Source organism: Hyperolius riggenbachi, chromosome 4 (genome assembly GCF_040937935.1).
Source record: "Hyperolius riggenbachi isolate aHypRig1 chromosome 4, aHypRig1.pri, whole genome shotgun sequence".
NCBI lineage: Eukaryota > Metazoa > Chordata > Amphibia > Anura > Hyperoliidae > Hyperolius > Hyperolius riggenbachi.
The window spans coordinates 334,365,390-334,382,726 of NC_090649.1; the positions used below are offsets into that span (position 1 = coordinate 334,365,390).

Here is a 17,337-nt window from a genome sequence, read left to right on the forward strand (position 1 = left end):
AGGATAATGTGCGGTGGTTAGGGCCTGAGCCCACTAACGCAGTTGTGTCTGCTTTTCAGCATCTGTAACATTGATGTGTAACTGAAAAGCGGACACAACTGCGCACAACTGCGTTAGTGGGCCCAGGCCTTAATAGTGTAACGGGAGGTCCTTCCCGGCATTAGTACTAGTAACATTGCCAAGCACTACCTGTGCACAGCAAATTTACTGGCCCTTTTTCATCAGGCCCAATGTTTACAAATACAAGTGTATCTACAAAACATACATGCTAGAATGAGAAAATATATTCACTGTAAATTCAAGTATCAAAATACTGTTTAGCTTGTTCAAGACATTGCAAACCCAAAACAAAAAAATCAACGGACAGTTTATGGTTTTCAAAAATAATATTATTATAAATAAGGCAGTTTTTCCATGTAATTTTCTAACATCTATTGAACCAAACACAACAAAAGATAACCATCAATACAAGTCAAATGCCACACTCCCACCAAAACATGAAATGGCTCCCGTTCAACCATCATCGGCCATATTGCATGTAAAAAAACAAACAAAAACAAAACCCTAATCGTAAAAATAACAGAGTGCCTTTACACAGGCAGTCATGTTTCGTTTCCAGTTGAAATGCATCCTTGCTTGTTTCATTTGCTCTATCTATACTACTGAAATGTTGCTTAATCCCCTGTTAAAAACACAGATGACATGTCCATATGGCAGCCTGGAATGGACTTATTTGAGACGTTGAGTCACGTTAGCCAGAGCGACTGCAAAGGCTTGGACAGCCGAGAAGGGATACTGAAAGTCCAAAATGTAAGCATTGCCATCAATCCTTCCAAACTGCATTACCTGCCAGAAAAGAAGATAAAAATAAGGATCCATCATTTTCATAGAGATAAACATGAATGACTAAATCCTTTACCAAAATATTTAACTAGTTAACCACTAAGGGGTTTTCCCCCTTAAGGACCAGAGCAATTTTCACCTTTCAGCGCTCCTCCCTTCCATTCCCCAATAACTTAATCACTATTTATCACAATAAAATGATATAGATCTTCTTTTGCCAACAATTAGGTTTTCTTTGGGTGGAACATTTTGCTTAGAATTATTTTATTCTAAATGCATTTTAATGGGAATAATAAGAAAAAAAATTGAAAAAAAAAAAGATCATTATTTCTCACTTTTCGGCCATTATAGTTTTAAAATGAAATATTCTTCTGTGGATAAAACCCACACATTTTATTTGCCCATTTGTCAGTTATTAACTATGATTATTATTTAAAATATTTCCCCAGTACAATGTATGGCAACCATATTTTATTTGGAAATAAAGGTGTATTTTTTCAGTTTTTCGTCCATCACTAATTACAAGCCCATATTTATAAAAATAACAGTAATGTACCCTCAACATACATATTGAAAAAGTGCAGTCCCTAGGGCAACTATTTATGTATTTTTTTTAAATATGCAAATGTATCATTTGTGTAGCTATGGGAGGGGGGGGGGGGGGTCCGGGTTAATTGTAATATGTTTATGTGTTTTTATTAAAATAAATGTGTATAGGTGTAATTTTACTATTTGCCCACAAGATGTCCTTGCACTTTTACTTCCTGCGCATACTGTTAGTGCACAAATAGGAAGCAACACGTGCATGTGTTACTGCTTTTGTTACAACGACCGCAGGCATCTCATTGATGCCAGTGATCATTGACACGGGGACTTAGATCAAGGAATGGGAACTGTATTCCCCATTCATTGATCTCCTCACTAACGGCATTGATGAGAATGCGTGCGGGAGCATGCGCAGCGACAGATGAAGATCTACGCCCTTGGGACTTCAGATGAAGTCCTGCAGGGCATATATATACTGCATATTGTGCATCAAGTAGTTAAGTCCCATTTAGATGCATGCCTCTCTTTAACTAGGAAAACAGAATGTACGTCACTATAAAGTTAAGCCCAAAAAATGTTTTATTATTTCAACAAGAAATATACAGCCATGGCCAAAAATATTAGCACCTTTGCATTTATAGTAGGAAACAAACCGCTTCTCCCAGAAGATTGTTGCAATTCCATAATGTTTTGTTATGGACATGTTTATTTCTTTTGTTGGTAGTGGAAAGCAAAAGCATTCCACACGAAACATGCAAAATGGTCTTGACAAAATTATTGGCACCTTATCAGAATTGTTCCAAATAAATTTATTTCAAGCACATGATGCTCCTTTGTACTTTGTAATTCAACTCACCTGTACCAATTATCCACTTCCTACAAAATGGACATTTAAACATCCTTTGTGCACCTTCAGTGCAAATAGGACGTTTATAAAAGTCTAATTATTCCACTAAAGCACATGAGCACACGGACTCATGTACGCGTTCATTAAAACCCTCCCGCCCATGGCATGAAGTGGTTAAAGCACACCTGAAGTGAGAGGGATATAGAGGATGACATTTATTTCCTTCTGAACACTGCAACTTGCCTGGCTGTCCTGCCGGTCCTCTGCCTCTAATTGTCTTAGCCATAGACCTTGAACAAGCTTACAGAGCAGGTGTATCTGACTGACGTCTGACTGGATTACCCACGCTTGTCTAAGGTGTTTGATTGAGGCACTACTGCAGCCAAAGAGATAAGCAGGACTGCCAGGCAACTGGTATGGTTTAAAACAAAATAAATATGGCAGCCTCCATATCCCTTTCTGTTCAGGTGTCTTTTAAAACCTCGCTAAACCCAGAGCAGCTAGCCTTTATTAGATTTGATTTAAAAAAAACAAACAAAACCTGCTTAAAATTGCAAAGTCAGTGCAGCGTGCACAACAGCCAAAATTAGTGAATTTTTTGGACCATAAAACGCACATCTTCTCCCCTAAAGTGTGTGTGTGTGTAGGGGGGGGGGGGGGAAATGTGCATCTTATTGCCCAAATATAGCACCAGGTGCCCCCCAACAAATACATGCTGCAGCTGGTTGGAGTGAGAGGGGAGCATCGGCGCAGCTGTGGCATGGGGGCTCACTCAGACACGTCACTGGGGGGCAATCAGTGCACTACTACTGAGTCAGTGCACTGATTGGCTTCAATGATGGAGTCATGCACCCCCCCCCCCCCCCCAGACCGTCTCTGCCAACTACCTGCAGCCTGAAGCATTGCCGCTCATTCAACTTGACACATCACCAAACCTATGCTACTATCACACAGCGTCTGCATTCATCAGCTTCTGTATAAACTACACGCATACACTGCTAGTCTGGTGGGGTTGGGCACCTATCAAGTGGTCACCAGCAACAGCAACCCGTCTGAGTGAATCCCCATGCCCACAGCTCTGCCGGTGCTCCCCTCTCACTCCAACTAGCTCTCTGCTGTGGCTTAGGCTCCGCTCTCTCCTTCATTTTTCTACACTTTATCGGCAACTGTACTTTAGTGACTCAGGTCCTGCTCTCTCCCTCTGATAAATGGAATAGGGCAGGTAGCAGCGGCACGCATCCCCGTCCTGGTAGCAGGGATGAAAAGGAGCCTGGGGACCAGTAGACTGCAAGGGATATAGGGGGTATCTCCCTGCCTGATGCCACTAACTGCCCTTAGGAGTTTACAGTCTAAACCCTGCCTAACATCATCGACCTCAAGAGCTTGAGGGAGAGGCTCCACAAGACACCCCCTGCACCATGGACGCACCAGGGTTTTTACTATATTTTTTCCCTGGATTTTGCCCTCTAAACTTAGGAGCGTCTTAAGGTCAGGAACGTTCAAAAAATTTGGTAATTACAGGACTGCTGTACTAAGAGTGGTTTCTGGACACTTTGCTTTGCAGAAGTTGTACTTCCATTCACAATCTTTAGGGTTGCGTATCAATGATTGTGAAGAGGAGCAGGACTATTGCAAGTGAAAGGGAAAAATAATAGGTTTTTGACTGGCAGATTTTTTGAAGAACCCAGTACAACTATTTAATGATTGGAAAACATGTGAAAGGTTATATCTGAAACTTTAGCTGTCTAGGCATATTATAGGTTAATCCTTTAAAAAGTGCAGTTATTCTTTGAAAATTAAATTTATAAAATACTTTGAAACCTTCATCCTTGTAAGAGTCAAATGTAACATTTGATCTTGCCTCACATTATTGTATCTGAGGTCTATTTATAAAATGTTACTTGTCCATTTTTTTCTGAAACATTTACAGAAACATAAACAGTCTTCTCCCCAAGTTTAAAAGAGAGTGAGGCCTAAGAGAGAGGGGGTGGCAGGCACTCAGAAAGAACTCTGGATACTGTCAAAAATGGCCAATTGCAGGTATAAAATTCCAGCAGGAGCTACGTGCTCAAGACAAAGGCAACATGCATGTTAGCCTCCAAAGAAGCAAGGCTCACCCCATTGCGAAACGGTCGTAAGGCCGTGCACCCTCTGGCTCCCACAGCTGCCTCCCCACTCCACCAGAGCACGATAAGTACTTCATCTTTTCACGTGAACACATGCACTGTGATTTCCATCCAATGTACACCTGCTGCTTGCATTAAAGCTACAGTGCCAGACATTTATGTTCTTCTTTCTTTTTGAGTATTAAAAGAGAGTGAAATGTCCAAAAATGCATTGTACATATAAAGAAGCTGTACGGAAACACAGTGAGCATACCATAAAGAAGCTCTACGGAAATGCACTGACGTACTGTACGTACTATAAAGAAGCTCTATGGAAATGCATTTAAGCATTGTACATACCATAAAGAAGCTCTAGGGAAATATACTGAAGCACTGTACATACCATAAAGAAGCTCTAGGGAAATATACTGAAGCACTGTACATACCATAAAGAAGCTCTACGGAAATGCACTGCAGCATTGTACATACCATAAAGAAGCTCTACGGAAATGCACTGCAGCATTGTACATACCATAAAGAAGCTCTAGGGAAATATACTGAAGCACTGTACATACCATAAAGAAGCTCTAGGGAAATATACTGAAGCACTGTACATACCATAAAGAAGCTCTAGGGAAATATACTGAAGCACTGTACATACCATAAAGAAGCTCTACGGAAATGCACTGCAGCATTGTACATACCATAAAGAAGCTCTACGGAAATGCACTGCAGCATTGTACATACCATAAAGAAGCTCTACGGAAATGCACTGAAGCACTGTACATACCATAAAGAAGCTCTACGGAAATATACTGAAGCACTGTACATACCATAAAGAAGCTCTAGGGAAATATACTGAAGCACTGTACATACCATAAAGAAGCTCTACGGAAATGCACTGCAGCATTGTACATACCATAAAGAACCTCTACGGAAATGCACTGAAGCACTGTACATACCATAAAGAAGCTCTACGGAAATGCACTGCAGCATTGTACATACCATAAAGAAGCTGTATGAAAATGCACTGCAGCACTGTACATACCATAAAGAAGCTCTAAGGAAATGCACTGCATCATTGTACATACCATAAAGAAGCTGTATGGAAATGCACTGCAGCATTGTACATACCATAAAGAAGCTGTATGGAAATGCACTGCAGCATTGTACATACCATAAAGAAGCTGTATGGAAATGCACTGCAGCATTGTACATACCATAAAGAAGCTGTATGGAAATGCACTGCAGCATTGTACATACCATAAAGAAGCTGTATGGAAATGCACTGAAGCATTGTACATACCATAAAGAAGCTCTATGGAAATGCACTGCATCATTGTACATACCATAAAGAAGCTGTATGGAAATGCACTGCAGCATTGTACATACCATAAAGAAGCTGTATGGAAATGCACTGCAGCATTGTACATACCATAAAGAAGCTGTATGGAAATGCACTGCAGCATTGTACATACCATAAAGAAGCTGTATGGAAATGCACTGCAGCATTGTACATACCATAAAGAAGCTGTATGGAAATGCACTGCAGCATTGTACATACCATAAAGAAGCTGTATGGAAATGCACTGAAGCACTGTACATACCATAAAGAAGCTCTACGGAAATGCACTGAAGCATTGTACATACCATAAAGAAGCTCTACGGAAATGCACTGAAGCACTGTACATACCATAAAGAAGCTCTACGGAAATGCACTGAAGCACTGTACATACCATAAAGAAGCTGTATGGAAATGCACTGAAGCACTGTACATACCATAAACAAGCTCTACGGAAATGCACTGAAGCACTGTACATACCATAAAGAAGCTCTACGGAAATGCACTAAAGCACTGTACATACCATAAAGAAGCTGTACGGAAATGCACTGAAGCACTGTACATACCATAAACAAGCTCTACGGAAATGCACTGAAGCACTGTACATACCATGAAAAAGCTCTACGGAAATGCACTGAAGCATTGTACATACCATAAAGAAGCTGTATGGAAATGCACTGAAGCACTGTACATACCATAAAGAAGCTCTACGGAAATGCACTAAAGCACTGTACATACCATAAAGAAGCTCCACGGAAATATACTGAAGACTAAAAGTGGCAAAGACCTTTCCCATTAACGTACAAAGAAGCAAATAAATAGTCATAAAGAAATACCAAAAGTGACAAAATCATGTTTACTCTTCACTCATAGCAAAAGTAAAAGAAAAACAAACAAACAAACAAACATTCACCACCATTAGCATAAGAGTGATGAACATACCTGTCTACCCTCCAACTCAATTTGGAAATTTTTTGCAGATTCCTGAGTCACCCGACCTCCAAAATCCAACTGATAGACCTGTGTTGCCTCATTCCACAGAGGCTGCTTGTTGGCCATTACATAGACAAATCCTTGGCTTCCCAATCTGCCATCATCCTTATCCGCTTTTCGACATTTAAAGTCATCAAGATCGCTTGCAGTCCTGAGGTTCCTCTTTGTTTTCCACCCCTTTTTATTGCTCTGACTCTGGTTCATCAGCTCATCCCCACTGATAAAAAGCTCTGGCTCACTTTCTGAACTATCTTGAAACTCATTTGTCTTATTAAGTTTCTTGGACTTCAGCTGATCTTTTTGACTCTTAACCTTCTTCTTTTCCCTTCCAAGCCTGGGGCTTGCTATGAGAGAGTTAAAGTCACCCAGAGTCCTTGCTTCCTTTTTTACCTTGCCCTCTGTGATTGCCTGAACATTTCCTTCTTCTGCCCTACTATCTAAACGTTTTCGATTTTTCTTAGGAAATTTATCAGTTCTCTGAGCTACTGGGCTCTCTGATAATGACAGAACTTCCTGGAAATTATCTGCAGTTTCAACCATAACTTCAGTACCCACATTATTTTGCAGCTCTGGTTGAGATGGAGACATGGCAGGCTTTTCTGGCACCAAATGAGGTTTTGGTGGTAAAGCTGACTGTGAGCTCTGTACTGGTGGAAATGCACTGTATGTGTTCCATGGGTGGAGTGCTACGGCAGGAAGTTGCAAACCATTACAATTACTATTTCCTGGATACATTGGTGGCAAAGGACAGTAGGGCAAATTGGGTGGATAAGCTGGCTGCACTACAATTGACGGGTCTTGTTGCACAAACTGTGCTGGAGCTAAAGCTTCTTTTGGAGAACAAGGTTTCTGAATTTGTTGAAATGGGGGTGGGACAGAATAACCACTGGTATATGGCATCCCTAGACCATAACTTGTCTGGAATGTTGAAATAGGGCTAGTGGGTGACTTGGGGGAAATAAATGGTACACGGGACATATCTAAATGTTGACCTTGTCCAAGGATAAGAGGGGGAGGTCTCTGAGGCAATGGCAATGTATTATGAGCTATCCTTTCTTGAGGAACCCATACATCTTCACTTACCATTGGATCCCATTGGTATGGTGGAGGGCGCTTTATTGTGAGTCCTGTTTCAGCTAGATTTATATGCCTGACTGGCTTTTCTACAGGGCAATGTTGTGAAACAGATTCATCTTCTGTAAATGCAGAATTGACATAGTCTGTCCTGTCCCGACAGCTTTCAGAAGGACTTAATAAGTTATATGATGACTGAGATGCTAAAGGGGCAGTACTAGCAGAGTGCACAATAACTGTACTCTGCTGTGGACCACAACTTGCTAATAAATCGGGGCGAATACTTCCTGTTCCTATAGTGTTAGTGCTCAAATTGACACTATGATTACTGATGCTACTGCTAATTACTCCTGTGCCAATGCTGCACTGACTGCACGTGTACAGTGCTGTGGGTGTCCTTTGCTGAAACTGTCCAGGTACAACATTGCTCTTTGATTTTGGTGGATGTTGCAGTGTTGCTCTCTGGTTATCTGTCATCTGAGCCATTTTAAGGGTAGCTTCACGGCTATTTCTCCGCAAAGTTGCATGAATTAGACTGCTATCTATTCTCTGAGCTGCATTCCTTCCTTGAGCAAGCTGTGCTGCAATCTCAGGATATGGCGGAGGATCTCCAGGTGGTATGGAGTAACGTGGAACAGTAAGCCTGTTTAATGTGGCACTAGTGCAAGGCTGTTTAATTTTCTTCTCTGTTGAAGACACTCTCAGTGTTGCAGAACTTCCTGGGCCAGGAAGCGTATAGGTGTTTTGAGTGCAAAGCATTCGTGTCCGTGGTCTGCACACCTCTTCAACATTGCCACTGCTATCAAATGTTGTGATACGCTCATACCCCAGTGGAGTTTGGTAGTGCCCGCCTGTGAAAAGGGAAAAGTCTCCTTTTTTGAGACAAAGGTCCAAAGGAGGTTGAGGAACGGGTGGTGGAGGTGCAGCTGAAGTTGGAGGAGCTGGTATAGTTCCAGGATATGGTGGGGGAGGATTGAGTTTGTTCATCTGCATTTCTTGAACAGCTGCAAAAACAACAGCATCTCCATCTGCAAATTGAGGAACTGGGCGTAATGGTTTTGGCTTTTGAGGAGGTTCATGGTCTCTGTCGTGGTCAACAACAGGCAACTGAACTGCAGCCTGTGGAGGGTGTGGTAAAGGAAGTTGTGTAGGTTGCAACATACGTCCCATTTCAACGCCACCAAATATGACCTGCCCTGGATTGGAGTATCTATTTGGTGCTGGGTATTGAACAGCATTTTCCACAGGATGATCTGGCGGTGCAGGAGCTACCATTTGATTGGCTAAGACATCCAGTTGTACATTTTGATTGGCTAATAAAGACTGAACTAAGCCTATGCTTTGAGTTGGTGACATAGCTTGAGCAGAGCTATGAATTGGTGCAATGGGGATATTCACAGTGCAAGGGGGGTTGTTTTCAGGTGCTCCAGAAGTTCCAGTTACTGCAATAAAAAGGGAAAAATAAGAAATTAAGAATAGTAAAAGGAGTAATTTTTTAATTACTATACAACGGTTTAAAAAAAAATCACCTGACTCTTCATATTTAGTCTAATACAAAAGACCCATGTGAAAAACTATTTCAATTCCATTCAATAAACCAGTAATGCAAATTTCAGTGAAAAGGGTGTTGCTTATGCTATCGAACAAACATATCAGTTAAATAGCACATTTTACTGAGAAGTTGTGTAATAGGTCTTAACAAGCAGTACACTATGCCTTAATTGAATAATTCTAGAAGACCTGTGACAAAGTTATCGAAATGTATCTGTCAAGAAAGGGTTACAAAGCAAACTCAAGCTTCAGAAAACCACCAAAGACACTGGTGGTACCCATGGGAAAGCCACAAGTTAAAAACCATTGCTAACACTATAAACACAATAAAAAACCACTATGGCTACAAACATGGTAATGGTGTGGGGATACTTGGCTGCTTTATGGTCTGGGTAACTTGACGTAACTGAGAGAAAAAGAAAATGTAGTTGCTCTCTCCCAGTAGTTATAAAGAAGAATGTCTGGTCATCAGTATGAGGACTAAACATAATTGTAACTGTGTTATATACAGTAGGAACAAACAAAACAGCAAGTTTTTTTTAAGTGGCCTAGTCAAACACCTAAAACCTAAAGAGATATAGTGGCAGAAGGAAACTTATATGGGCCGTACATAGACAAAAACTTTAAAATGCTGCTAAAAAAACTATTTTGTAAAGAACAGTGGGACAAAGTTTTACCACTGCAATGCCAAATAATGACCTCCTGCTACCAGAAACTTTGATTGCTGCTAAAGGAGGTACAACCAAGGGCTACATTTTGAGGGCAATTACTTTTTAAATGGGTGATTAAAACGGTTAATATACTGTATATGCTTTCAGTAAATCAGATCAAATTGTATTTTTTTCTCCTCACATTACATTTAGTTTAAACAGTGGCAATCAAACAACTACAACTATACATGAGCAAAAATAGAGAACACAAGAGTGGCAAATATTTCTTCTCACCAGTTTCTTTATTACAATTAGGGCGCGATTCCACTAGAGCGGCGCGCGTCTGCGAGACGGCTCTTCCGGGTCTGCGGGGAAAGTAGAAGAATCCCATCAGCCGTGCCATGCACGGCTATGGGATCCGTAGCCTCCCGCGCCGATTCGGATGGAAAAGCCGGCCGAATCGCTAGCGGTAGCGATTCGGCCGGCGTTACCATTGCACCCTATGGCAGAGTTTCCCCACACTTTTCGCCTGTGAGGAAACCCTGCGGATTCGCGGCGGTTTCCGCTCAGGTGGAAACGCGCCCTAAAAGTGTACATGAGTAGCAAGTTACCATATTTATGCTATCTTCCTCATTTTATCCACATATATTACTAAGAACCTGTTTCAAAGTCTTATCATTCCTACATATTGATACAGTGCTGACATATTCTGCACCACTGTACAGTGATCATCAAAGAGGGGTTTACATTTTGGAGAAACCATCTAACCATCTAACATACCAGCATATTTTTGATATTTAGGAGAGATCACCCATGAGAAAATATACAGTAATCAATGCAGATAGCTTGATGGCTGGATTTGAACCTAAGGAGTTCATGCTACAAAGGTGAGTGTGATATGGGTCACATATTCTCGTGTATTAAAAAGCAGTTTCATTATTATTATTTCTGGCTATGAGGTATCTGTAAATTTTGTGAGGTCAGTTCTGTAAATAACATTCATTAATATAAAAAGTGACCAAACTTATTTACTTTTTTCCCCCTAAAATCCCTGAGGTCAAAAAAAAAGAAAAAAATATATGTGAAAGATCTCACCTGGCAAATCATCTTCATCTTCACTGAAGACATTTGTGTTAAATACTGGCAAATTAATATAGTCCATTGAAATTTTCCGCACTTCTGGAAGGTAAATCGTCATCTGTCTTGGCTGCAGGTGCAGCAAACTTGTTTTATAAATAACTACATTAAAAGAAATAAAAAACACAGTTTAAGTGGCCTTTCAGAATATAATTTTTTTTTAAAAAACACACAATTTTATAATCCATTTTTAAAAGGAAGATTTGTGTAGTTTGAGATTTAGGCGGAAAATTATGCAACCAATCGGGACAGTGGTGTCGTGCAATATCCATGCATTGGGTTGGGTACAGTGAAGCAAACATACAATGAAACTTTGATTGGTAACACTTGCATTTATCAGTGGCACACTGCATGCTGGGTGTTACCATGCCACACTTCATTGTACCGCAAGACACCTGCTGCACTGTTAATGTCACATAGGTGGCGTTTTGCAGTCACATAGGTGGCGTTTTGCAGTCGTTAAAACAAGCTACAAACATTTTTTACATTGACTAAGGGCTGGTGCACACCAGAGCGGTTCTGAAGCGTTTTTTAAAACGATTGCAGGAGGAAAACCGCTTGGCTAATGAAAGTGAATGGGATGGTGCAAGTGTATCTCTACTGCAGGAATAAACTAAAGAGGTCTCCATCTAAAGGTGTCACCTGTTCTCTGCTTCTGACGTACCATTCCATTCTTAAATTGTATTGAATGTTATTTATTAAAGCTCAGACAGAACAGGCAATGAAGTATGGAAATGTAAGATAAGCCCACACAAGTCAACTACTATTATATGGCATTACTATTAATGATCTGGTCTTTACAGTTTTAACGTTATTATTATTATTTAGTATTTATATAGCGCTGACATATTACGCAGCGCTGTATAATGTATATATATATCTTGTCACTAACTGTCCCTCAAAGGAGCTCACAATCTAATCCCTACCATTGCCATATGTCTATATTATGTTGTGTAAGTACTGTAGTCTAGGGCCAATTTTTTAGGAGGAGCCAATTAACTTATCCGTATGTTTTTGGAATGTGGGAGGAAACCGAAGTGCCCGGAGGAAACCCACGCAGACACGGAGAGAACATACAAACTCTTTGCAGATAGTGCCCTGGCTGGGATTCGAACCAGGGACCCAGCGCTGCAAAGCGAGAGAGCTAACCACTACGCCACCGTGCTGCCCGTTATTTTATTTATTTTAACGTCTTGCTTTTTTTCTCATGCATTTGTTTCAAAGACATTAGAAAAATATATGCCTTTTAACAATAATTACTAATAGAGATGACCAGCTAAAATGATCAATGGTATGATCAGCTAAAGCTATGTGTAAAGGTTTAGCTATTTAGTAACAACAATGTTATGCCTGGCATACACGGGTCGATCCGGCGGCCGATTAGCCGCCGGATTGACTCCCGCCGTGTCCCCGCTCGTCCGCACGGATTGATTCCCGCTCCTTATCAGCAGCTTGATTCCCCGCCGGCGGGGATCGAGCAGGGAATCTATCCGGCAGGTCATCGGACCTGTCGGATATTATCAATCGAGCCATCAGCGGCTCGATTGATAAGAAAAAGACTTGGCGTGTATGCCTAGCGTTATATAGCGAATACTATATGCAATGTTCTACTTTGCTCTTAATTTGTATTTTTCACCGAATGTTTGATGTTTAGGAAATTCTACCGGTACAATATAAACGCATGTTGTAATTGTCTTCTAACAAGTACCAATAAAAAAGTTAAATTTGAAAAAAAAACAAAAACCAAGCTACAAAGCAGCCATTGCACCGCAACACTGTGAACGTGGCCTAAGGATATTAAAATAAGATTGTCATAGCAATAGTTACTAAAAACACATCTGAGCATGGAGATCCCATGCCATGCCCAATGTTGGAAAAAAAAAGGTGGTAAACAATTCCAAGTTGATGCAAATTTTTTATGTTAATTTTATGCAAACGTGTACAACTTAAAAACGGGACCAATCAAATGCCGCAGCTGCAGCATTTTGTTAGTCTGCTTTTCAAGCTGCACATATTTGCATGAAATTAGCATTAATAATTGCATCAACTCAGGATTATTTTCAGCCCCATGTGACAGTCCCTTTCCTCTCTACTGAGAGAGTCATAACAGTTTAACATAAATATGAGCTAGGCCTTTAGCTGCAGCTGACCTGCTACAGGCAGGAAACCTGGATTAATCTGTACACTGCAGTTTAGGACCAAAACTAGTTCTGCATTCTACTTCACCTGACTCCAATGCTTCCTGGTTCCTACTATTATAAAAACATGTGTACATACTGTGGCTATTATTTATCAGTCAAGTTTGTGCCTGAATCTAGCACTGATCACGACAAATCTAGCTGCCTAGTTAGATTAAATCTATAGGTGGACACACATCATACAATTTTTTAAATTTCTTTTCAATTCAAGAATTACAATCACTTTTTCTGATTGATTGTAACATTTACAAAATCTGACCAATGCACCACAAAACTGTGTTCAATTTTTCCTCAATCATGACAAAAAAAAATTGAAAACTCTAAAAAAAAAATCTATACATTATTAAACTGACAATCTACCCTACACCATAAAATTTTCATAAAAATTGATCAGAAAAATCAAGCTTTTTATCGAAACACCCCCCCCCCCCCCCCCAAAGAAAAAGCTTTTAGATTTTTTGGGGACAACCAATTGTTTTTATCAAATTGCCATTAAATTGGATTATTGTATTGTATATGGCCACCTTATGTTGCACTGCAATGTATACTTTGCGAACAGGACATTATTTTATCTATATGAACTCACCTGCTCCAAGATTAGCTGGTAAAAAGGCTGCCAGTCCCACAATTTTAAATTTGGTTCCCCAAATGTTGGATGTCACCTGAGCAAGGTAATTATGCTGCAAAGTAGAATAATGTAATTTTAATCTTTGAAAAAGGCTGAATTCTATAACAGATTGTCTTCACCAAAGCATACAGATTTCAAAATGTCATCACTGGTATCTAAATAGAAATTCCACATGCCTCCATGGCAGCAAACGTGGGTTGGCCTCAACCCCATAACCCAATTGGACCAATCTCTATATAAATGAATGTGATACGATAAAGGAGAGCAGAGGGAAACAATCGGCACTGCTTCTATTGCTATTTAATCCAGAGTGCGGTGAAACACATGTAAACAATCCAAGATTGAGGCTGCCTCCGTAGAAGCGCAGATTCTGCGTGAAACGGCCGTAAGGCTAACTGTGCCCAGCACCCACTGCCACCACACCACCTCAGATAATGGTATGTTCATGTATGTTCACGTTGAATGAATATTTTTGATGTCACAATTTGAAGATACACTGTCTTGGATTGTTTACATGTGTTTCACCGCACTCTGGATTAAATAGCAATAGAAGCAGTGCCGATTGTTTCCCTCTCCTCTCCTTTATCGTATTGCAACTTTTAATCAATCAGAGCACGCTATCAATACCAGAAGTGTGGATGAAGAGGTGTGTGTTATATGCTATATTCTTTCAAATTCAGCGCAAATACTGTAGTGCCGACGCTTTTCTTATTCTGTCACATAAATGAATGTGATGCAGAATGAGCAGCATTGTTTTTTCCTTGCCCTCAACTGGCGGGGGGTCAGCTAGTGTTGAAAGTTATATATACAGTTTCCAGCCTCTCCTCTGGCAAAGTCCTCTTCAAGTGCCACTAAGGGTCTGTGACAGAGAAGTCTCCATTCGGTTGGTCCTGGGGTATATATTAGGAAGTCAAGCACAGAATGCTGTACACATGCACAGTACACCCAGAACTTGGGCGCTTAATTTAAATCCTGCACAGGGCATCATTAGTACAGCTGTGCTCAAGAGTTTTATGACTTTACAGCAAACCCACTAGATCATTCAATAGACTCATCACCATATACCCTTTTCTTTTTGCAGCTGACCTTATCAGTACCTTGCTAGATGCTGAGCTGCACCTATAACAGTGAATCTTGTACATACGTATGCATCTGAGTTCATCTAATAGTCGAAGAATGTGGAAGAATTTGAGTTCATCATACTTTTTGAATAGGCTGCATCTTCCTCATCCCTCTATTGTCTCTGCAGCCCTTTGGCTATCCTATGGACCACACTGCTCCTCACATAGACCACCAAGAGGTTAATATGCAAGATCTGAGGTAGGTAGGTGGTAAGTAGGCCACAGAGGGTGTTTGAGGTGCTTACAGAAAGGTCTCCTGTCCGTGGCCACAAAAGACATGAAAATGACAATGGAACAGTAGTAGTATACAAAGACTCATATGTATGCTGCCTTTAAGAGGCACACACAAAAAAATTACTGTTAGGAGGGGTCCAATTCTCCCATTATTCTCCTTGGATTTTTTTTTTTATTTAAATAAAATGCCAGTAAATATTCAAACATCTGAAAGAACAGTTTGGTTCAATATACATGCAGATCATGAACCCTATGCAATAAAGATTTCTCCTGGGCTTTCTCCCCAAAAATACATTTTCTAAACCTATCTAAAACATACATTTTCAGCACCTAACGGAAATTTTTTTACTAAATAGTAAAAATAAGAAAAGTAATCTGAAACCTAAGTAGATTTGCAATCTTTTTCTTGCTGGGGACTGACATATTAATATATGAAGATATCTCCTTTGAGAGAACTCAGAAGACACGTTTAATGAATAAGGTCTATAATAAAATATTAAACATACAGAGGGTAAAAAAAATATCTATGGACTCAGGTGGCACTTCCATTCTCCATATACCTAAAAAAAGCCTCAAAAGTTACGTACCCACGTCACAATTTTTTTAAACGTCTATTTATTGATTCAGCATGAAATATATAATTGTACAATATTTTACAATTCAAGAATTTTTCAGTCAAGAACATAACTGAATCACATGCTTTATGTATTCAAACATTTGAAAAAGAAACTCAAAGAAGTACAAGAACAGGAAAATGCCATCACAGAGAGTAATAATTAGTTAATAAACTATATAACCAGCTTTGTATCCTCTGTGGGATGACAGTTATACCTAATGTCTTGAACTTTAGAACAAGACTAGGTATATTGTCACAATTTTTTTTAAGCAATTTTCCTGCAACTAGTCTTTTTTGAGCTATAAATGATCATTTCTGCGACATGGGTACATGTGCGCGATTAAACAAATGACGTTTTGTGATGTGCAGCGGCTACGATCGGAACGGACACGGAAGATTTTGCAGCTACATAGTAACAAATAGAAAACTGACAGTTTACAGCACACTGGCTGTAAAAACTGACAGTTTTTCCTGATCCTGATGGCCGGGTCCTTACGGCCGGCTCCGCTGAAAAACACAAATGTGAACCGGGCCTAAGTCTTCCTAACAGTTATAACCCAACAGAAATGGTCCTAGACTACCACATACATGGGATTTAGAGGGAAAATCCAGAGTATAAAAAATACAATATGTAAAACAAAATATTTGTTCACAATTCTTTAAAGTGGACATAAACACAGAACTCGGTACTGAAAAAACAATAAACAAAAAAGACACCCGGACACCGGGAGCTGGTGTAATATCTGATCTGGTGTAATATCGTCTTAACTGGTCAAAGGTGAAGAAAGTCTTGTGTAGCAATACTCACAAAGGTGGGTTGCTCCAAAGAGGCAACCACTCGTGTGCACAGGTGGGGAAATACCGTCCCCATTCAGCCTTTTCCTGGATGGTCCTGGTCGCAGCTCCAAATGAAAAAATATTCGGCTCGCTGATTATGCAAGGACGAACACCCTACTAAGTAGGGTATAATAGGTACATTTGGATGGTAGGAGGCGCCCAAATCGACTATATAAAATTTTGATTTGTCAAAGCGGTAATCATTCAATAAAATTTTCCCAGAAATTCCTTGACAAATTCATATTTTTTTCTGAGAAAAATTGTATTGAATTATTACAGCTTTGACAAATCAAAATTTTATATAGTCGATTTGGGCGCCTCCTACCATCCAAATTTACCTAAACACAGAACGTTCTCTCTGCTCTAAAAGATACACAACAGCATAATAACCTTTAAACAAAAACATTTCTTTGTTACAGCTAATACTAATCCTTAAATAAATATGCACGGTTTCTACTTCCTGATTCATGGAAGCAGACATGTTGTTAACATTGTGTGCTTTCAAATAAGCTTATCTGTCATGGCAGTCATGTGGCACAGGGGAGAGATCAATTTACAACTTGTTATTAGACCCAAATGTGGTGGAATTTAACAGGCTAAACGTTCTAAATACAT

General features: G+C 40.0%; 1 protein-coding gene across 2 annotated transcripts in view; it reads right to left on the bottom strand.

The window, feature by feature from the left end:
- Positions 1-367: 367 nt before the first annotated feature.
- The window catches only part of TULP4 (TUB like protein 4), a 218,142-nt gene continuing 201,172 nt past the window's right edge, over positions 368-17,337 (bottom strand). For both annotated transcript variants that reach the window (XM_068231856.1, XM_068231857.1), the window contains exons 12-15: positions 13,873-13,966; positions 11,047-11,190; positions 6,626-9,192; positions 368-846 (exon numbers count right to left, since the gene is read on the bottom strand). In XM_068231856.1, the coding sequence (XP_068087957.1) occupies positions 730-846; positions 6,626-9,192; positions 11,047-11,190; positions 13,873-13,966 (2,922 nt within the window). In that variant the 3' untranslated portion in view covers positions 368-729. The remainder of the gene's footprint in view (positions 847-6,625; positions 9,193-11,046; positions 11,191-13,872; positions 13,967-17,337) is intronic.